This window comes from Zootoca vivipara, chromosome 3, assembly GCF_963506605.1.
Source record: "Zootoca vivipara chromosome 3, rZooViv1.1, whole genome shotgun sequence".
Taxonomy (NCBI): Eukaryota; Metazoa; Chordata; class Lepidosauria; order Squamata; family Lacertidae; genus Zootoca; species Zootoca vivipara.
Window position 1 is genome coordinate 77,911,587 of NC_083278.1, and position 24,078 is coordinate 77,935,664.

Here is a 24,078-nt window from a genome sequence, read left to right on the forward strand (position 1 = left end):
GCTTCCAGGTCATGTGGCCAGCATGACAAAGCTGCTTCTGGCAAACCAGAGCAGCACATGGAAACGCCGTTTACCTTCCCGCTGTAGCGGTTCCTATTTATCTACTTGCATTTTGACATGCTTTTGAACTGCTAGGTTGGCAGGAGCTGGGACCAAGCAACGTGAGCTCACCCCGTCACAGGGATTCGAACCGCCAACCTTCTGATCGGCAAGCCCTAGGCTCAGTGGTTTAACAACAGCACCACCTGGGTCCCTACCTTGCTAGTACTGGATCTCAATAAGCACATTTTATGTGGTTTGTATCCTGTCGGTTGCCTTGCAGCTGCAGAATCAAAGTGAACTCCGAGCTCCTACTGCAGAGAAAGCTGCCTTCTTCCTCGATGCAGCCATTGCCTCGCGTCGTAGCAGCCAGCAAGATTGCCGGGAGGAAGATCACAAGAATTCTCATATGCTCTTCACTCTGCACATCTACCAGTACCGAATGGAGAAGAGTGGAAAAGGGGGAAGTAAGTCCCACTGTTTCCCTATCTTTTCCTAAGATATGCATATACTGCTGTCCTTTAAATGACTATGCATTTCCAGTGGCACCCTTGTAAATGTCCACGTATGCATATGCAAGGCAGTTCCGTAAAACTGGGTGCACAATACACAATGCACAGCTCCTGGTGAATGCGAGCTGTGCTCCTGAGCCATGCAGGAGGGCACTGCCACTGACTCCTGCAAATATGTCAGTGATCATCCAGGGCTATAAGGGATCAATTAACACAACATCCTTGAACCTGGCCTTGTAGCGTAAGCTTTTGAGTACCAGAGTTATGGGCTGGTGTCAGTCCGCCCCCATCAGCAGTCTAGCTGCAGTGTTTCCAATACATGAACCACTGTGGCCAGAGTATGCCATGAAATGTCTGTTCAGACATGTCACTTTACCCTATAAATCTCCAAACTCTACTCTGCCTTGGCTCATAAGGCTAAGTAATTCTTCTCCAACTGAAAAAACTTTTCTCCCTGTCCTGCAACTGCCTCCCCTTTCCTCCGGTTACTTGGTTGCAACCTGCTTCCTGTCTTCCAGACTACTACTTGACTGCGCCAAAACTAAAAGCACAACCAAAGGCATCTTTCTTCTGGCAGCATTAAAATGGAGGCATTAATTCAGTAGATCTAATAAACAAAATCCTCTCTCTTACCACCGAGGGGTGGCTTCCTTATTCACTCGGGAACTTGAAAAGCCACTATTTCCTTTACGGGTATCATTAAATGATTGAACCATTTAATCCCAAAGGTTAGCAATTTTTGTATTATGTCAGTTTGAATTGCTGCATTTGATGCCCTCTAATATGGAGCATGAGTTTGAATGAATATTTTTTGTTGTCAATAGTTATTTGATTGTTTTTGATTCAGATGCATGGGTGATAGCCAGCATTAGTCATACCCAGGGTAGACCTGCTGATTTTTGTAAACCTGTTGAATAACACCCTGTGTAACTATAAACACGGTATCATAGTACGCATACAATGTACACGAATCAAAGTGTCCAAACATATCATACAACTGAAATATTTTTTTCTATGTATTACAGTAATAACTCAGATAGAATGGCCAGACAGAACTTAACTCACAGTGGGCTTATTAATCATCCCCCTTCAGTTCAAAGGAGGACTATGGATGCTCAGTCTTTTAGAAATGAGAATGGCTTGCTTTAAGGAGATTGCCATAAGTCATGTAATTATCCATGTTTTTTATGTATGTGCCCACACACACACTTTGTAATTACTTTCTAATGCAATTAAATGAAGAAATCCTATCATTTTCTCAAAGCTTGATAAATTATATCAAAGAAAAGTCCCCCTGGGTTGCATTCATATTCTACCTCTGGGTGACCTATTGAGCTGGCTAGAGCCCAACATAAGCTCTGATCTAGTCTAAAGTTAGTTGCGATTAAGCCCCCTTAATTTCTTTTTAACATACTGCTCAGTAACATTTTTTTAGTATAAAATTGAAATAAATAAATTGAATGTTGTAGAACGGTAATCTAGCTAGCTAGCTAGCAGCAGAATTTTATCTATCTAACAATCAATAAATAGGTGGCAGTTATTAAAAATGTTAGTTGGTGATATCCAATTTAAGTCATAATCAAAGCAGACCTACTGAAATTAAAGGACTTAATTAATGGACTCAGACTAAGAATAACCTTGGATATCACCCAGGGTTATTTTTATGACTTCCATTTCTTAGTGTAACATGTTCACTTAATTGAAACACTTGTGCTACATGCCATGCTCTCAAAAACAATTAGTTTATTGAGAATCTAGTAGTCTGAGGGCAGGGCTAGACATTACAAAATTGACCACTAACATTATAAGCAAAGGCTAATCTCCCAGCCAATGTTCTGTAATCTGCAATCCAAGGAAACAACTCTTTATATTCAAGATAGCATACCAACGCTGGTATACGAAACCTTGAACTCACAGTCCATACGCTACCAAATCAAGGTCAAGGTTCTTGTATAAATTTGCAATGCACTTGACAACTTGGGTCCAGGATACACTAAGAACCACCTGATTCCTTATATCCCTGCCCTGTCTTTGGGGGAGTCACCATTAGTGGCTCGGACACATGGCTCAGTATAGTAGACCCAATTTTGTGGTACTCCTTCCTGACTGAGATCCAGCACGCCCCAGCATGCCTGGTTGAACTTTGGGCATTTTGTGAAGACCTTTTTCATTTCAGCAGGCATTTTAAGCAAGTTTTCAGAATTTTTGGTTAATTTTAATTGCTTTTATCTTTATTTTATCTTTTGTAAACGTACTGTATCCCAGAGGCTAGCAAACCATCTGGTAACAATATCCGAAGTGACCCTTCCTGAATCCCAAAATGGTTTTCGGCCTTCTAGGGGGACAGTGGACATGATTTTCACTGCTCGACAGCTTCAAGAAAAATGCAGAGAGCAAAACCAACCCCTGTATATGGCGTTTATTCACCTGACTAAGGCTTTCGACACTGTAAATCATAATGCCGTGTGGACTGTCCTTCTGAAAATTGGCTGCCCAGATAAATTTGTAAACAACATCCGGCTCCTCCATGATAATATGACAGCAACAATCGCAGATAACAATGGCTCTCAAAGTGAACCGTTCACAGTGGGATCAGGTGTTAAACAGGGTTGTGTTATTGCCCCAACTCTATTCATTATTTTCATTGCCATGATCCTACACTTTGTCGATGGGAAACCCCCCACCGGAGTAGAAATCATATATCGAACAGATGGAAATCTCTTCAATCTGAGGCTGGAAGCAAAAAGTAAGGTTACCGTAACTTCCGTCATAGAGCTTCAGTATGCTGATGACAACGTAGTGTGCGCACGCTCAGAAGATGACCTCCAAACCATCCTAAATATCTTTGCAGAAGCTTACAAAAAGCTTGGCCTATCACTCAGCATCCAAAAAACCAAAGTACTGCACCAAAAAGTACAAAATATCCCCTCTGCAGCGCCACAAATCCAACTCAGTGGTGTAACGTTGGAAAACGTTGATCACTTCTCCTTTCCACAAGGGCCATTGATGCTGAAATCCAGTATCGCCTGAGCTCTGCGAGTGCGGCTTTCTCCCGATTGAAGTGCAGAGTGTTTGAGGACCAGGACATTCGCAGGGAAACCAAAATGCTTGTTTACAAAGCTATTGTACTACCAACCTTACTATATGCTTGTGAAACATGGACCACTTATAAATGCCATCTCCAACTCCTCGAATGATTCCATCAACGGTGTCTCCGAAAAATTTTACACATCACTTGGGAAGACAGGTGAACTAATATCAGTGTACTGGAAGAAGCAAAGATCACCAGTGTTGAAGCAATGATTCTTCAACATCAACTTTGTTGGACTGGTAATGTTGTGTGGATGCCTGATGATCGTCTTCCAAAGCAACTACTCTATTCTGAACTTAAAAATGGAAAGCGTAATGATGGTGGTCAACAAAAGAGGTTTAAAGAATGTCTCAAGGCAAATCTTTAAAAATGTAGTATAAACACTGACAAATGAGAAACACTGGCCTGCGAGTGCTCCAGTTGGAGAACAGCCTTTACCAAGGTGTCATGGGCTTTGAAGAAACTCGATCTCAGGACGCAAGGGAGAAATGTGCTAAGAGGAAGGCACGCTTGGCAAATCCACACAGTGATCAACTCCCGCCTGGAAACCAATGTCCCCACTGTGGAAGGACGTGTGGATCCAGAATTGGCTTCCACAGACACTTACGTATTCATTGTTAAAAACCGTGTTCATGGAAGACAATCTTACTTGGCTACGAGTGATCACCAAAGAAGAAGGTGTTAAGCAGTGTATAAATTGTTAAAATTAATAAATAAAACAAAATAAACCAATTTTAGGAAGATAACTTCATGCTTCAGTGAACCTAACATCTACCTTTCTTTTTTGCAGCTATGGGGAGCAAAATATATTGTATCAGTTACATTAAATTTCTAAATATTTCTCAATTGCTTTTTGTGTGTATACAGTGCGCAAATAATGACATAATCATGGAAATTTGTTGAATAATACCATTTCATGCTCACATTAGATGGCACTCTATTTCTGAGCATATAACATGTCAAACACATGTCTTTAAGTAGCGTGTCAGCATTTCTAACAATACTTTTATGAAATATTCAGAAGCCAGACATTTTTGAACTGAGGAATATCATGTAGTAATGGTCATTAGGTTTTTAAGAAGTGGAAATTAAATACTGTCTGTCTTATCAGGTAGTGTTTCTTGCCTTAGTTTTTTTTAGCATATGTGGAATTCTGGCACATATATTAAAAGAGGTAATAACAGAGGAAAATGAAGTACAGTATAAAAACAACAGACACTTTCACTTGCCTACAGATGTAAGAATGGAGGAGGTGGGATTAGTCACAAAAAGGGGTTGAGAGGAATGAGTTTAACTCTCTCACGTTTGTTATTGTTTTAATGCTGGCTTCTTTGTTTTTGCTGTCTCTACTCCAGGAATCCCCAAACTGCGGCCCTCCAGATGTTTTGGCCTACAAACTCCCATAATCCCTAGCTAACAGGACCAGTGGTTGGGGAAGATGGGAATTGTAGTCCAAAACATCTGGAGGGCCGAAGTCTGGGGATGCCTGCTCTACTCTGTAGGTTATAAACATCATATCTCTCTCTCTCTCTCTCTCTCTCTCTCTCTCTCTCTCTCTCTCTCTCTCTCTCTCTCTCTCTCTCTCTCTGTGTGTGTGTGTGTATCTCCAATCTTAAAACCCATTGGTTTCAAGGGGCCTTACTCCCAGGAAACCACATATAGTGTTTATATATGCCAGCAACATACTTACATTAACCTAGGAGAATCAGAAAGCTGGCTCTTAATATCTCTCTCATTTCTTCTCTAATAGTGTCAGGAGGCCGTAGCCGCTTACATCTCATCGACCTGGGCAGCTGTGTTAAACCCCTCAGCAAAAATCGTGAAGGAGGCTCTGGACTTTGTCTTTCATTGTCTGCACTGGGCAATGTGATCCTAGCCCTAGTCAATGGCAGCAAGCACATTCCATACAAGTAAGTGATCTCTCACTGTGTCAGCTCTCTCTCTCTATTGTTGGCATCCGTCAGTCTCAAGAGACAATGGAAGAGTGTGTCATTGGGGGTAAAGTCAAACTGTTGGAGTGTTACAGCATCTGCTGAGGCTGTAGAGACCATTAGAGGGGAGAGCAGTGTATCTTTCCAAAATATATTCATTAATATCCTCAGCTCTGTTCAAGAAGTGGCAGGGGAAATAATTATAAAAATCAGTAGGGGCAGTACATGGTTGCATATTATCTGTCAACTATTCTAAACAGCAGAGAAGATTCATTTGGGAGACTTGCCTTTCCAATACCAAGAGAGATTTACTAAGTCTCATACAACAATCGTTTGGGTGCTTGTCCATAAATAGTAAGGATCACCTTCAGGTGATTAGGTATAGAAACTGTTTATAATTTGAAAGAGAGCTGAGTCTCCTTTCTTTCAAGTGTGAAATGACAAACACAGGTATGTGTGCGCCAGTGGGATACAAATTTTTCATAATGTTGTTGGCTTATTTGCAGGGCCTAGATGTGCTTCATCTTGTTTGTCAGCCAGAGCTGCTGCAGAAATTTGATCTTTTTGCTTATGATGCTGATGAAACTTTTATGATACAAAGCTATAAACAACAAACAGCTTATACAGAATAATAACATTGAATATTGAACAGAAGACCCTTTTCTAGTCCCATATTGCTAATTTATTTACTTATTTATTTCATAAAGTTTATATACCATTTGACTGTAAAGAAACCCTCAAAGCACCTTGGTTTAAGTACACCTCAGTTTGAGTATTTTCAGTTAAAGTATTCTGCGGACCTGTCTGAAATGGATTAATCCACTTTCCATTACTTTCAATGGGAAAGTTCGCTTCAGGTTAAGTACGCTTCAGGTTAAGTACGGACTTCCGGAACCAATTACACTCATACTCCGGGTTAAGTACGCTTCAGGTTGAGTGCTCTGCGGACCCGTCTGGAACAGTATGTAACACTAGTATGTTAATATTTATCATAATTTCTATTTATGATCTTGCTCACTATTCAAAATTGAACAGACTGTTTGGGATGAATGGGGTCTCATTCTATTATTTTTGTAGCATAATAAATAAAATCATTCCACACAAAATGTTGTGGTTTCACTAGCCCTTTGACGTTAAAAACAATACCTCTAGATAAGGCTTTTGATAATATCAGTTGAAATAACTCTGTAATATCTGCATGTCCCCCCCCCCTTTGAGCCTGAAAAAAGGCAGGCTGAAAAAAAAATGTGCGTTGGGGGGGGGCACACACACACCATTAGGCTAAACCTATCAGAACATTGATGTTGTTTAAATTGTAAACAGCTGTTTTTCTGGACAGGGAGAAAAGCAGCACCCAAAACGTCTTCCACTCCCCATGCTGGCATATCTCTTGTTGCTGTGATTCACAGCTGTTATTCTACACTTCTTCTGGGTTTCTGCAGACATACAGGTGCCAGAACACTTGTTCATGTTTGCATCTATCTCATGAAAAGAAACACAAAGCTTTCTCTCAGTGAGCTGTTACAGAATCTATTCCCAAAAGAAGCATTTGGCCTGCTCATATGGCTTGCTAGCCATCATATAGAAGCAGTCCCAAAGATATACTTTAGAGTGCACAGAGCTTGAGATACAGTGCCCAGTGTTGACTTCACTGAAGTCATAGGGAACCCGCAAAGTGCTTTTCATTAACTGGAGCCTATACACTCTTTGCACTGGTTCCCCGAGTGCACTTGTGGCCCCATGACAATGTCGCAAACATTTGTGCAGGGCCGTCTTAGGCATACCTGGCACTGTGGTGCGCCGGATCCCTCCAGCGCCCCCGCCCCGCCCCGTTTCCCGGCGTGGCAGGCACAGCACGGCTACCGCCTGGAGGGTCAGAGCTCTGCGCAACCCAGCCTGGCCATAGGGCCAGCCCTGGGCCAGGGGGCGCTGCCCACCCCCTGTTGTGATGCCCCTGCATGCGGCGGAGGCGGCCCCAGGCCTGCGAGCCTCCGGAGAGAGGCCTGAAACCGCTGAACAGCTGAGAGGCGTGCCTGGAGCGGCCTCCGCCGCACCTCTCAGCAGGCGCAGCGGCGCCCCTGGTGGCCTGGCAGCCTGGCGCCCCGCACCCCTGGACCCGGGCGTAGAGGCGGCCCTGCATTTGTGTCACCTTTTCTTTCTCCAAACCTTTACTGGGCATTACAGATATAGACCATCTTAAAACATCCATATACAATTTTTTAAAATATATATATACAAAGAAACAGCTATATAGCATATTTAGTATCAGAAATTTTCATTGGAGTGTCTTCCCACTAAGCTGTGCCATTTACCGCTATTGACAGAAACTCAGCCACCGTTGCAGTTACCTCCAGGTTAATATCAGACAGGTAGAATCTGATATTTTCATTGTGCCATGATGTTAAACTACCCAAAAAGGGGGAAAACACGTGTTTACGTAGCTGGCTGTACAGTGGACAATAGAAAAGAATATATGTTCTAGAGTGTCCGGCATTTTCAAATAACATCTATAATGTATCTCATTTCTAGGGATGTTTAAATATCTGCCCTTAACAAAAGCTGAGGGGAAAACGTTCAGTGTGGCTAACATAAAAGCCCTGCGTTGGGCTGGAATTATTAACTTTGATATATAGGTGATCCTGTTATCAGTTGTATTTAAACCATAGAACTTGGGGGAGCAGATTTTATTTACAGCTGACTTAATGTTTTGTTTTTCAATATCCCTTAATCTAATTTGGATATTGCAATAAATATATTGCTCACTAGAATTATACAATAATTCCAAATCAATACCAATAGATCTAATTTTGCTGTGTATGCGTTGGAGCCATCTGGATTTATAGGAGTCCTTAAGTAAATCGGAAAGCAGAATTGAAGGTTGGAATGAAAGTGGCAACACAGCCAGTATTTTATAGTGCTAGTCCACGCCCAATACAATATTCCATCATGTGTATACTGAATTCTGCACACATTCTCTCATACTTGATTGAATTTCGGAGCCTGAGGATATGTCTCAAGAAACTTGAGTGTGTCTTATCTAAATCACTATTATATGCTTGTATCCATATTGGGATCCCAAAAAATAGCTGGGAGATGTAAGTGGCCACTGTGAGGAAAAGGAGGCAAAGAGGTAGCAGGAAGAAGAAGAAGAAGAAGAAGAAGAAGAAGAAGAAGAAGAAGAAGAAGAAGAAGAAGAAGAAGAAGAAGAAGAAGAAGAAGAAGAAGAAGAGTTTGGATTTGATATCCCGCTTTATCACTACCCGAAGGAGTCTCAAAGCGGCTAACATTCTCCTTTCCCCTCCTCCCCCACAACAAACACCCTGTGAGGTGGGTGGGGCTGAGAGACTTCAAAGAAGTGTGACTAGCCCAAGGTCACCCAGCAGCTGCATGTGGAGGAGCGGAGACGTGAACCCAGTTCCCCAGATTACGAGTCTACCACTCTTAACCACTACACCACACTGGCTCACCATGGGTGGTTAGGAGTTGAGCTTGGACCCCCAAGTCTGGGTGTGATTTGGAACATAGAGGTTCAAATTCAGAGGATTCACTTTTCCCGCGCACGTTCCAAATCAGTACAGTTGCCTCATTCATTGACATGAACAAGGAAGCCTGCTCTAGGTATAACTAATACAAACATTTACAGCATGAAGTTTTATCAATAAAGGGTCCATTGTTTCTACACCAAGCTCTTAAAAAAAAATCCCCACTAACTTCAAGAGAAGATAAAAAAAAATCGCAGTCTGTCATAACTAAGCTTTACAGAACTTAGTTAAGGCAGTAATGAGAAGATTTTTTTACTAAGATATGTGTGGAAATGATTGCTGCTGCTTTGTTTCTCTAAATGTGTTCTATTATCTGTGTCTGATTTCTAAGATGAATGTGTCTCTGCAGTCCTCAAATGAATACACATTTGCACAAATTCCAGATACTAGTTTATACAGCTTAGTGTTAAAAGAAAAGAAAAGAAAAGATGCTCGTTGCTAGGCAGCAATGGTGATAATTCATGGTAATGCTGTTTTGGAAATAATCGTTTTATACAGCATAATGACTTTTGGAATGCAAGAGATGCGTTTAGAAAAGTGTAAGAATTTATGAATCCTTCGCTAAATAGCATCAGTTTAAATTTATTCTAGTGCGTGAATTTTTATTCTGGAGATGCATTTGAATCCTTTTGCATTTTTTATCCCTAGTAGTACCTATCAACATGGTTTGGGACTACACTGGGGTGCATTTCTATAAGCAAACTATGGAGGATGGCAGGGATTTTTCATCTTGTGGTGCAATACTCTGTAAAAATGGATTGCAGCACAGAAGAGGTGGTGGACCTCAGGCCCAGGAGCCAGATGCGAGCTCTCCCTCTAGGTGAGAGGTACCTTCTCTTCATGTTCAGGCTAAATGGTTCAGGCTTAGAAAGTGGATGGATTTGCTTGCAGGCTCTTGGTTGGAACATTATTACACATAGGAAGGTGCCTAGAGATTCCATTCCAACAGAGTACATAGGAAGAATTGTATGTGCAGTGGCATTTTGTTTGAGTAACATATGATCCTATGATGCTTTGAAGTTCTGCCGAGTTAAAAATTATGTCAGACAGGAGATGTAGTTAAGGAAAAGAAATGAAAAGAGGGGAAACTGCTTTACTACTCTTGTGCTATCACCTGTGTGCTTGTAAAGAAGTTTGCCGGGTCACAGAATATGTGATGTTGTACCTGTCAGTGCACCAGAAGCACTTGGCTCTCCGCACAGCTGCTCCATATGATGAGCCACAGAACTGCAGTTTTGAGCATCTCCCTAGACAGTGTAGGATTCTCAGGCTTTTGAACGGCCCCACCTATCCACACTGACCATTGAGCCCTTCCAGGAAGAGACAGAAAATGCTTCTAACTTGGGCAGAGATTTTGTTTGCACAACAAGTGTTCTTCCTGGCTTTAGGACCTTTTGGTCCAAAGCATCCTTTGACTTTCTTGTTCTGCTGTGTCTCCTAATGTTGCTCCTCTGCTCTGATACTTGGTTTCAGTGGCAGAGGAAGGGGGATGTGGTGGGTGTGGGCCGCCCCGGGTGTCATCACTGAAGGGTGTGTGTGGCAAAACGACAAAAATACGAGTTTAAAAAATTAAAATTGGGCTCACAAAACTTTTTAGTTCAGTCAATAAATGTAATGAAACATGGCTGGCACTGGGTGCCACACCGCGAGGGCCGGCACTTACCACGGGGCCTGCAGCATGCTCGAGCCATGTGTCTCTCCTGGGAGTGACGTGGTGGTTTGAGTGCCTGCAGGCTCGGCGCTGCCTGAAACGGCAGCGTGGAGCTTTGGTCCGCCCACCACCTCTCCCTCAGCCACCCTACAGCTGAGGGGGAGGTTGCGGAGAGGCCCCACCCAGCTGCAGGACATGCTACGCCGCTATTTGGCTTGATCCCTTGACTCTAACCCCCTCGCACAGCACCTTGAGACCTGGCACCCTCCTCTCTGACTGCTTCCAAAAGCTCAGCCATGTGGCAAACAAGCTAGAGAATACATTGTGCCTTGCAAGGTTACTTTACAGTAACCTTGGAGAGTTACTTTGGTTAACTCTCCAAACTCTGCATTTGATATTCTTGGTAATGCTGAAATATTTGAACCAAACCTTCAGTTTATTTGTGTTAAGCAGCCATTTTTCTCTTTTCAGCGCCAGGAGAACGTTTCTAAAATAGTGTGTTCCCTTCTGGGTATGTCTGAATAGGAACGATGTTGACAAATTGGAAAGGATTCAAAGGAGAGAAATAAGCATGATTAAAGGTCTGAGGGGATTGATTGATTTATGAGCAATGAGTACAAGAACGAAAGCTTCCTTGCTTTGGAAAAAAAAAAGAATGACTAAACATATGTGAACAGTTTACAAGATTTTCAAGGGTATCAACACAGAGGACAGGGAATCATTATTTGTATGTCTGCAAGTGGAATCCATTTGGGATGAAGGAATAGAAACAAATGAAGCAAAGGGAAATAAACCGTCAACAGAGAATAAATGCACCTGAAAGTCGGCTTTAGAGATGCAGGATTTTGCATGTTATAGCCACAACAAATTATTCAATGCCCTGTTTCTAAACTTAGTCTCTTTTAGTAGTGTATGACCTAAAGGTAAGTTGAGGTTGATTAAATATACCTCAGATCTGTAGCATCTGCCCTGGATCAAACTACCTCAGAAGGTGCTAGACTCTCCCTCATTGGGTTTTTAAAAACGGATGTTGGATGGCCCTTGGTCAGGTATTCTGTAGCTGTGATTCCTGCACCCTCGGGGTGCCTTCCAACAGTACAATTACATGAGTCTGTGAAATATCTGGAAATTGCATTGGTAGAATATTTTGAACAGGGACAGGTTTTACTATAACCTACTGAGATGTTGCAAACAGAAACCTTTGATTGTTATTTTAAATGAAGCAATCTGCAGGGTTTGCCAGCTTTTCAACCCTGCCAGTCTATCCGCTGCTTGCTCTTCCCATTACTTCTGTCCATTCTCCTGGCACAAAAAGTATGTTTAAAGGAATGGACCTATTTTTCACTTGTCTATAGGTTGTTTAGATTATTTTTCATGGCTGTTTCTTTCTTAATTCGTTTATAGCCAATTTCTTAGAACATTCCATGATATAGTAGCCAAATCAAACCCATTAAACTGGAAACATTCTCACTCCCTTAATTTGCCCCCAGTGAGAAATTTATACCACTGGGGGTGTTTATATGGCGATTAACAGTGCTATAAGAAAGAAACTTCATTTGAAACTTGGCAAAGCTGCCTTTTATAATGCCTTATATGAGTCTCCTATGTAACCACTTTAGTCAAATCCTACGTTTATATTTCCCATCTGGAATAATTTCTCTACATGCTACATAATTCTTCAGTTGGGCAGGCATAACAATTACAGAACTCAAAAACTGTTCTTTCGAAAACAGGAATTACGTCTTAGGCACTTTAGTCATGTGCAGGAAACCCAATGGGCAGGCAGATAGCTGTTGATCACGGCGGTTTTCTGTGAAGTTTAATTTTCAGCACAAATGTCAGTATGTAAAGGGGAGTGACGTTCCTGCTAAACTACAAGCCACCTCCTGTCAAGAATCACTCTTCATGACAAACAACAATGGCTCCTTGTAAGCATGGTTGGTCATCTTGTTTGGCACTACAATCCCTTTTGTGCTCCATGTTTTTCAGTTGTATGTTTTATCACAATAATGATAAGCAAAAACATGCTTTACCCCCCCCCCCCCAAATTCAGGAGCTGCATTAAGCATGTGGGCACAGAAACTTTCTGACCCCAAGACACCCTTGGGGCCAACCTAAAGGCAGGTCTCAAGAAAGGCACTTTCCCCTTTGAAGGCGCCTAAGGGTGTCCACCAAACCGTATCTACCTCATAGCTTCCTGTACCAACTGCCATGGTGGCCAATTAACCTATTTAATGACTACCACCCACTACAGTGGAACCTCGGTTTATGAACACCTCGGTTTACGAATTTTCGGTTTACGAACGCCGCGGACCCATCTGGAACGGATTAATTCACATTCCATTACTTTCAATGAGAAAGTTCGCTTCAGTTTATGAACGCTTCAGTTTATGAACAGACTTCCGGAACCAATTACACCCATGCTTCGGGTTAAGTACGCTTCAGGTTGAGTACTCCGCGGACCCGTCTGGAACAGATTAATCCACTTTCCATTACTTTCAATGGGAAAGTTTGCTTCAGTTTATGAACACTTCAGTTTATGAACATACTTCCGGAACCAATTGTGTTCATAAACCGAGGTACCACTGTATATACAGCCATCACATATCAGCACAGAGTAGGTGAAAACTTCTGACAGCAAAGCCAATCAGCTGACAAACAAAACATTCCTACTCTGTCCTCTAAACGCTAATCGGCCACTGCCTGCACTGCCAGTAGGATCGGAAGTGGCGGTAGCCCAATGAATGAAGAGGTTAGGAGAGGGGCAAAAAGGGCTTAAGTAGCCCACATCAGTCCCACCCTCTCCCTAGCATTGGTGCAGCATGTGACTGCGCATTGAAGCCTTTTGCAGACCTCCCTCATTCCCCTGAATGGCTGCAAAAGCCATTTGCCACCACAGTCGCCCGGAAGCAGCAGGCATGGGAAAGTGATAGCTTGCATAGGTGAATGTGCCATTACATAACAGGCAGATGTTTTATATCGACACAAATCATCTGCATGGCGGTTTTTAATGAAGTGTCCAGTCAAGTGTAGAGGAATCAAAATATGGAGGCACGTTTGTGTGAACTTGCTCTCTCTGTGCTGCTTAATGACATAAAATTGATGGTGGAAAATGCTAATTTACTTGTTTTGGTTTTTAAATTTTCTGTGGCATTTTTCTTTCCAAGGAAATTCAAAATAGCTAGTAGGACAGATAGTTAAAAATATGATCAAAGAATACTAACAAAAAGACCGCAGCACATTCTGTGTTCTGTATTTTATCAGCTGCATGAGTTGCATTGTCTTGATTTAATGTCACCTATCCATACTCCTTGATTTGTGCTAATTTGTCATAAATTTTCATTCCAATTGACACAATTAGGAGCTACTGTTCTTTGTGCCATTTACTTACAATGGCTGTGTTAAGTGATAAGGAGCACTACTTCGGTTTAACATACTACTCTCTTCACAACTCTGTTAGACAAGGAACATGGCCATTTTCTTGGCATCTCCCATATTATCGGCGTCCCAATGGTTTTTAACATTGCTCAATCTCTTATACCACATGGCATAAATCAAAGTTAGCCTTTTCACAGGAGGGCATGGAACAAACGGCAAAAGTTAGGCTTAATCTGACTGTCAGTGGTTACTGTAAAGACACTAGACCTTCTCGTTGTGTATTTGTTTAAAGTATAATTTGCTTATTTTTTAAAGTGATGCTGCCAAATTTGCTGTGGTTCAAGATTTGTTTGTCATGTGAATTTGTAATGCTTAGCCTTATCCCAAATCGAGTGCTATTTCCCTCTAAATTATTTTCCAGTAGGATTTAGCATAATCTAGGCCAAAAAAAAAGCCCTCCTTCCTGGCTCTTCTATTGTATCCTTTCTGGTTACCTGGTGGCTGTCTCAATAGCAGTTGTAGATAGAGAGGTACCTAAAGACATCCTGGGATATTCTTGCCCCAGAAATTCTGGGAGATGAAATTGTTCATGGTCCCCATCACCTAGGATGCTAACATTCCAGGCACCAGAGAAAGAGAAGTAGGGAGCTTTTCAAGCCTCAAATCTCTTATGCTGTAGACACTGCCATGCCTGGGAAGTGGTCAGTGATGTCATCTGGAGTGCAATAGGGTTTCCAAATATGAAATTGGGTTCCAGAACAACCAATTCCCCCCCCCCAACCTTGAGGAAGGTCTGCACATCACTATCATTTTAAATAATACTGATTTAAATTCATATTTCAGTCTTTTAATCATCGCCCAGGATAGGAGGCATTCCTGGCTGTTTGGCAGGTTCTAAATTAAAAAAAAAACCAAGATCATGGCCACTGGTCCCATCACCTCCTGGCAAATAGAAGGGGAAGAAATGGAGGCAGTGAGAGATTTTACTTTCTTGGGCTCCTTGATCACTGCAGATGGTGACAGCAGTCACGAAATTAAAAGACGCCTGCTTCTTGGGAGAAAAGCAATGACAAACCTAGACAGCATCTTAAAAAGCAGAGACATCACCTTGCCGACAAAGGTCCGTATAGTTAAAGCTATGGTTTTCCCAGTAGTGATGTATGGAAGTGAGAGCTGGACCATAAAGAAGGCTGATCGCTGAAGAATTGATGCTTTTGAATTATGGTGCTGGAGGAGACTCTTGAGAGTCCCATGGACTGCTAGAAGATCAAACCTATCCATTCTTAAGGAAATCAGCCCTGAGTGCTCCCTGGAAGGACAGATCGTGAAGCTGAGGCTCCAATACTTTGGCCACCTCATGAGAAGAGAAGAATCCTTGGAAAAGACCCTGATGTTGGGAAAGATTGAGGGCACTAGGAGAAGGGGACGACAGAGGACAAGATGGTTGGACAGTGTTCTCGAAGCTACGAACATGAGTTTGACCAAACTGCGGGAGGCAGTGCAAGACAGGAGTGCCTGGCGTGCTATGGTCCATGGGGTCACGAAGAGTCGGACACGACTAAACGACTAAACAACAACAACAAAATTTTAGAATAAAATGAATGAAACCTAATTCCTGCCCCCAACCACACTTCTTCAGTCCCTGTCCATGTATTCCCATTAAGTTTGTTTTCAAACATGGCTATGGAGTCTTTTTAAAAGGAAAGTTGAGCTGCAGTAAAACCTGTCTCTCCCTTATCAGTCTCTACAGCCACAGCAGGCGCTGTAACTCTCCAATGGGTTGACTTTATCCCTGAAGGATCACTGTTCCATTGTCTCCCAAGACAGATGCCAAGAAGTTGCAGATTTATTTATATGTTGCCTTTCAGAACATGGATCAACCCAGTCCAGAAGATCTACTAATTAATAAGTGACAATTTTATGAAACCTCGAGAATGCTCTTTAATTTAGCTTTAATACCGTGTTTTCCCACTCTGTTCTTAAAGTATTTAACATCTAATAGGAAAGAAATGGAGAAGGTGATAATGCTGAAGCAGCAGTCTCTTGAGAACATTGTTTTCAGTATATGAAACGCTTTGTGGTTTATATAGTTCTACAATACACCCATCCATGCAAGGGTGAATCATGTATTGGAACCACATATTGAAATGATCTTAATTAAGGCTTTGTCTGGGATGTAATAGTCTTTGATGTAGTAGTTCTTTGAAATTCTGCTTGTAGCAAGTTTCAATTTTTGCTTTGTGCTTTTAGGTTTTTCTTTCTTTCAGGGAGTCACAGGGCACTTTGGATCTAGTAATTTGGTGGACTTGTTAGAAAGAAAATACTGCTGTCAAAGAGCTAACTAAATTCAAAAAATATGACTAAGAGAATCAATCACTCATCAGAACTCTGCAACCCATCCATTGGTCTTGCTTGTGACAACTGTTGACATCAGTTGAGGACTACAGTAACACCCACCTCAAATAATACTTTGTCTAGACACGTTGACAACTTGGGAAAATGAAGATCATGGCTGTTTTTGGTTCATCTTTCTTTTCCTTTGTTTTCAGTGTAGCTAGAGCCATTACTGGATTTCACACTAGTGAGGCAGTAGGATGGCTACTGTATAACCAATTAAGTGAGAAATGTCCAGATACGTCATTGTACTATGGTTCAAGAGGGAAAAGTCGTATTTAGCTGTATCCTGCTGTCACAAGAGCCTTCACATGCCAGTTTTATTATTACGGTGGTTCAAGAAAAGAGCACAATGGGTAGGGAAAGCAACTTCTCCATTCATCTTAGGGCCCTACAAATAATCAGAGTGAAATGACCACCTCAGCAGTGGATACTTGGGCTAGGTGGCAATGACTAGATGTTGGAAAATAGTAAAATGAGCTACACTCCCTAAGCTAGCTTGCTGTCTTCAGGTGTAGGTGTGATTGTGGATGCTATTGCAATACCATTGTGGTCAGCTGATACTCAGCTGTATGTGAGATTAGGGAAGCCCATTTGTCCTTTACCCCAAGCAACAGAAGGTTATGGGCAACCCCTGATTAATCACAGAATTGTAGAGCTGGAAGGGACTCCAACTCCAACCCCCTGCAATGGAATCTCAGCTAAAGCATCCATGACAGATGACTATCCTTCCTTGGAGGTTTTTAAGCAGAGGATGGAGAGTCTGCAACCTCCCAAGGGAGTCCATTCCACTGTTGTATAGCTCTTATTGGCAGAATTTTCTTCCTGATGTTTAGTCGGAATCTCCTTTCTTGGAACTTTTCATTGGATTGAGTCCTACCCTCCAGAGCAGGAAGAAACAAGCTTGCTCCATCTTCCATAAGACAGCCCTTTATATATTTGAAGATGGCTATCACATCTCCTCTTAGTTTCCTCCCTACAAAGCTAAACATACCCAACTCCCTCAACCATTCCTCATAAGGCTTGGTTTGCAGACCCTTGATCATCTTGGTCACCCTCCTCTGCATACATTGCAGCTTGTGGCACCCAGAACTGGACACAGTATTCCAGGTGTGGTCTGACCAAGGCAGAATAGAGTGGTACTATTACTTCCTTTTATCTGGACACTACACTTCTACCACTTTTTGGTGAAATACGGCTACCATATGCCACTCCCTCCTCTGGAGAGTGGCAGGCATAGTTCTGTACACTGTACCTGCCAAAGCCACCTCAGAGTGTTCTGAGGTCTGCAACTGCTTTTGTTGCTCCTCTGGCCCTGAATTGGAAACTAGATTGCTGGCAGGGTAGAAGATTTGGGCCTCTAATCTGGGCATATTTCTTCAAGTATCTGCATTTGTAGGTGGTACCCAATTATTTCCCCTTTGTTAGAGCATAAAATAGATAAAAATTCAGGTCTCGGCCTGGAAAGGTGGAGGATGTTTTTCATTTGACAGTCTTAAACCCTAAGTAGTATTGCATAAATAAAACTAGCTGAACTCTTTACATTTTTAGAAATCAGCCTTGCTGCAGTCTGCGGGAGAGTTTCTCCTGCAAGTTCCAAAGATCTCAGAAGCCCCACTGAGCCAGTGTGGCGCAGTGGTTAAGAGCGGTAGACTCGTAATCTGGGGGACCGGGTATGTGTCTCTGCTCCTCCACATGCAGCTGCTGGGTGACCTTGGGCTAGTCACACTTCTTTGAAGTCTCTCAGCCTCACTCACCTCACAGAGTGTTTGTTGTGGGGGAGGAAGGGAAAGGAGAATGTTAGCCGCTTTGAGACTCCTTAGGGCAGCGATAAAGCGGGATATCAAATCCAAACTCCTCCTCCCCCTCCTCCTCCTCCTCCCCCTCCCCCTCCTCCTCCCCCTCCTCCTCCTCCTCCACTTCTTCTTCTTCTTCTTCTTCTTCTTCTTCTTCTTCTTCTTCTTCTTCTTCTTCTTCTTCTTCTTCTTCTTCTTCTTCTTCTCTACAACTTGGAGCACAGCCTTTAGTATGGCTGCCCCAGTTATGTGAATAGGATTTCTGTCAAGGTACAATAAGTGCCTGGTATCTACACTTTCTGGAAACAATTGAAGACATTATTGTTCTGACAGGCTTTCCCAGGTGGAAAAATGGGTCTTTACCACAAGTGTCTACCACAAGTGGCTTTAGCTTAGTTTTAAATCTATTTGCTGTTTTTGTATTCCTAAACTGTTTTTAATTATATTTGTTGTACATTGCCTTGCAACAGTTGTTTAGAATGCAGCTAATAAATCATTGATGGTGATAATGATAGTTTACAGAAGGAGTGGGTGATGACCTCATCACTATCAACATTCAAAAGGGTAAAACCATCACTGACAGCAGTGGAGCCAGAATTGGGGGTGTTCCTTCCATGTGACTTTGGCATGATATAAAGAGACGTTACCCGCCATGTGCTTCCACTAGTTTCTGTGAGGTTACAAAGGATAAAAATCAGGGGATTAAATTGTTTCTCTTGTGTGTGATCATAAACCCACTTAAAGTGATTAAGTAGATGCTGTCAAAAGGAGCTGTTGTTGTACACTGTTGCAAGAGGCATGCACCACATGGGAAAAATAAGTAAACCTGAACTATTGGAAGATGTTAGCAAAGCCATCATGTATTATACTCTCCAAACAGTCATTTAGGTATTGATTTTATTTATTTAGTGTTCATTGGACAACTTGCTATCTTTCAGAATTAATTGGATATAAAGCTAAAGGAATGCTGAGCGTACCAGCACAATTGGACTGCACAACAGTCTCAGGAAATCAGTGTACAACTTAACACACGTGTTACGACTTGTCAGTGGTGAGATGTAATTATGTGGAGGTAATGATTCCCCTGCAACTTACTGTTAAACAAACATCTATAAAGCAGTTCACTTGATCTCATTCTCTGATCATCAGGGATAGGCCTGCCTAGGGCAACTACCTTTCTGTAAATATATATCCCTGAAGCTCTTACATGACTTGAATAGTAGAACTAGTGCAAGAATAGAATCTTAATGCTTGGTATACTTTGGATTCTCAGTTGCTGGAGACAAAGAACAGGACACAGTACCCCCCTTTTCCCCCCATCCATGCCCCACTACTGTCCCACAGGTAGAGAAGGCAAGTGGCAGTGGCTGCTCCAAGCTACCCCTCCCCACCTGCACACCCAATTGTGTTGGGTGGCCTAGTGATTGCATCAGCAGAAAGAGCAGTGATAATCACTCATATGCCCTCTTCTGGCTGGCAGTGACAGCTATGCTTTCTGCTGCTACTGATTGCATGCCCTCTTGTTCGCTGAACTGATAGAGTGGGAAGAGTGCCAGAAATTTACCCTGTGTTTCTTAAAAACAACAACCCGAAAACTACTCATCAATTAATGAGAAAAGAAATTGCATTCCAAAATTATCAAAAATTGGTTGATAATTGGTTGGATGCTGAGCTTACTTTACCTAACTTGAGACAGCAGGCGTTCTCAAGTGTCCTTTGTATTATTTTGCCAACCAGCCCTTTGGTGGGCTGCACTCTGCAGTCTTCCCAGAAAACCCTATGGCATTCACAACTGGGCTTTCCTGTGAGACAAGAAAGCAGGGGCGATGCTAACTGTGCACCTGCGAGCTGGTCATTTTTGGCTTTTAAGTGAAGTCTTTTTATTTTAATAGACATCAGTGTTCAAAGGTTTTTCCCCATAAGGCTCAAGGAAGGACTCCTCTTAAAAACAAAACCAGAGAGTGTGTCAATCTCAGACATTTGGTATCCAGCCTCCCTATGCCTCAATTAAAGCTGCAGGGGAGGCACTGTGAGGTAGCTCTTTGTGTCCTGAACCCCAACATACCTGGAGACCCATCCCACTGGTGTATACAGTTCCAAGGGCAAATGCTAGCAAGTAGTCCAGCAATCTCACAGGTCAGGAAACACAGTCCAGGTTGAGTACAGCAAGCCAAGTCCATAGTCCAACAATCAAGCCAGGTTCCCACCTCTGCAGCCTATCCAGGGTCAGGGAACCTGGAGTTCAATCCTGAAAAGCACAGTTGACATCCTATGCCCTTTTAAAATGTGTTTGGGGGGTGTTATTGGGTTGCTTTAATTTTGATTATGTACTTCATGGTTTTATATTCTGATTTTATCCTGTGAACTGCCCTGACACTTGCGGGCACAGGGCAGTATATAAATTCAATAAATAAATAAAATAAATAAATTGTGCTACTCCCAGGACACCCAAGCCAGGGTCCCTCAACATGGGAAGTTGAGCAGATACAACACCTCAACTCTGCTTCCTTTTAATCCATTGAATCTTGATTGCAGCATCTGGGCTTGATGAGGCAGGTGACACTCACCTGTCCTGAGCCTAATCCAGCTGAGGAATCACACCCCTCCTCCCAGAACTAGTGAGCCCCACCTGGCCAGCTTAGAAGCTGAGCTATGGGCCCTTGCCTGCCTCAGACTCCTAGAGTGTACCTCCCTCTGCTCCCTATGCCTCAGAGCCTGCCATGCTTGTGGAGACGGGGGCTCTTCTGGTTCTGGTAACGGATCCTGCTCCTCTGGTTCCTGTGCACTGACTCCTATCCCCTCACCATCTTCTGTTGCCCCGTGAGTACTTTCTTTGCCCCCAACCTCTCCTTCTCCATTCCCAGTTTGCCCTGATGTGTACCAGTCATGGCTACACCCTTCTTCGGCGTCCTCTTCCTGCTCCCTGTCATCTTCTCGGGGCACTTCTGAAGAAATTGAAAAGTGCCCCGAGAAGAAGGCAGAAAAATAGAAGCCCATTTTGCAGGGGAAGTAATCTTCTGAGAAGCTAGAGGGCAGGCTTCAGTATGGCACTAGCACAAACCTCCCAGGACAGTACTGTTGAGTGAATGTTGGCTGTTGGTCTGACCCACACTGGTTGCTCGTTCTTTGCTTGTCCACTTGAGCAGGTAATCAATCAGTGGCAGAAGCAAATAATGCAATTGACTCTGTGTTCTGTGCAGACAGGGAGGGGACTCGATCCTAGAGAGAGAGGACAGGTAGTGGTAGCACCTGCTGTTTTCCCCCCTAAGAGGACCAAATAATATATTCTTAAGGCACACAATACAGTTCGAATTCTGGAGCTAATGGGATCCGACTTTGAGAAACATCCGGATGAGAGACAAACTAGGAACCATATGTAAGCTACCATGTTTTTCTTGGAGGAGGAATGGTATATAAATGTGACAAATATACCTTTTATTTCATATAGAAATGAAAATTCAAAAAACAAGTATACCTTTCTGTACTAGTTGATGGTAGCTTTCACCAACTTGCTGAGTGTATAGGCTTTCTTGGGCATCTACCACGCCGCAGTTGGAAACAGATGAACTTTTGATCTGAACAGCAAGGCATGTTTTAATACTTTCTAATCCACTCTTGATATAATCTTTTGCAATCTGTTGACACTGCACTCCTGGAACATTAGATTCACTATAAGCTTCTTGAACTCTTATGGCTTGCTCAGGTAAAAATTTAAGAGAGTGGCAATTTTGTTGCCGAATGCCTTTTGGGAATTCCTTCGCCTAGTTTTCAAAAGTTACAGAGTACTGTAATCTTTGGAACTTCAATGCCACACATCTTATGAAAGTATCATAGTAAGTGAAGAAAAATTAGTTGCCTTTTAAGGAGAATGAAATTCTGAAAACATGCAAAATTGACACACAGTATTTCTATACTTAAATTGTTTCACAAAGATGAAGGTAAATGTAGTTGGAACTACTCAAAAGCAGGGTACCAAGAGTTTCATGGCAAATGATATATATGTGTTGCAAATTAGTTTTAGAATTGAGGGATGAATACAGATGGTAGAAGTAGATCTTTATTCACACCAGTTTCATTAAAGTGAATAGCAGAAATGGACTGGTTTGCTGGAAAAAAATTAAGTTTGGATAGCCCCAAATATGCTGTTCTCTTTGGAGAACATCTGGAATACATCTGGAACACAAGTGATAACTATATTAAAAAATAATTGAAGGATTTTGATATAGCTAGCCAAGTTCTAATGGCCAGTGGGTATGAAAACTGTCCATTAGAAGCTGACTTAATTTGCTTGACATGTTGCCTGGCATTGGTACACAGAGAGAATTTTCTTGACACTAAGGCAAATCTTTTTAAAATAAAATTAAGACTAAAAATGACATAGGAAACTTCCTGATTTGTGTGCTGAGCCACAGCACATGAAAGGCTCACTACATGCAGACAGTTGCCATGGAGAGTGATTTCAAGCAGGCTTCATGTGGCAGCCATTTTGTGTGTGGTGGCTCAGGGTATATACAAAGCCTGTTCCAGGTGAAAATAATAGAAGTCCATTAAGTTTCCAGGTATATTCTTAACTTATATATTCCTGGTAAGTTCCCTAATTATCAAATGAAACGCTTCTGCTTTTCAGATTCCACCCCCTCCCCAAAGAATGGGAATGTTTCAGATAAGAATCTCCACATTATTTACTTCTATTCAGATGAGGTTATTTTTTATGTACAATCTGATTTTCTGAGAAAGTTGAGTGACCTCAGTTTTTGTAATGAACTCCAGATACAGATACTTGAGGGTGTTGCTTGATCTGAATTCTTAAGCAAGCCAACCTGATTTGTACTTCCCAGACAAGGATCAGTAATTATTTTCGCACTTAGTAGTGAATTTTGCAGTGCAGTTCTTTGATCGGAACTGCACATGATAATGTACCTTGCACATTAAAACGCATACAGAAATTCCTTGTAGGATAAATTGCATTTTTGTATGCACTCTCTTCTTTTAAAAAGTGAAAAAATACATTTGAAAATAATGTCAATAAATGTTCATGTTTGTATTTTTAATTACTCATTGATGCAGACACAAAACTGAATTACCTTATGAGCGAGCATGCGCAAAACTGACACTGACCAGAAACAGCCTGATCTGTTTATCCCTAGATTTCCCCTAAATTTTAAGTTGGTATACAAAGTGATGTTTTGTGGTTAATGGAGGTGAGAGACTGTTTGGACTTGACCCCCTTGGTGTTGTCTTCCATGTGACATACAGAGCTATGGGTCACCACAGATCAAAAAGCTTTGGAATATGTTTTTCCTCCTCTTTTATTTTTCCGTAAAAGACTACACTTGCCAGTTGTGATGTTGAGAATTGATTAATTGTATTCATGAGTTAATTAGGGATAACAGAAAATGTTTAAGGGCTTCCTGTTAGTGACTTTGGTATTCTTACCACATATAATGGAATGTTTTGGGGCTATTGTAAAATCATGCTTTTATTTGAAGGAATAAGTTGTATGAACATGTATAGGCAAGAAAAAATGTTTAATTCGTAGCACAGAAATACTTCTGCTTTTCCTTACTGCTGGGCTATGGTCTGAAAGCACCAGGATGCTGGCACGCAAAGGTTTTCTCCATCAGATGCCAGCGATCCTACCGAGTGACCTTCCCAGCTTCCTGGAGAGTTGCTCTATTTATACTGGTTGCAATTCCAATCCGAGTGGTTTGTGAAATTGAACAGCAGTCAATTTATTCTCAGGT

At 42.1% G+C, this 24,078-nt stretch overlaps 1 protein-coding gene across 3 annotated transcripts in view; it reads left to right on the forward strand.

The window, feature by feature from the left end:
* KIF26B (kinesin family member 26B) overlaps positions 1–24,078 on the forward strand; it is a 278,589-nt gene that overhangs the window by 212,467 nt on the left and 42,044 nt on the right. For all 3 annotated transcript variants that reach the window (XM_035108339.2, XM_060272882.1, XM_035108340.2), the window contains 2 exons: positions 323–506; positions 5,393–5,552. In XM_035108339.2, coding sequence (XP_034964230.1) covers positions 323–506; positions 5,393–5,552 — 344 coding nt within the window. The remainder of the gene's footprint in view (positions 1–322; positions 507–5,392; positions 5,553–24,078) is intronic.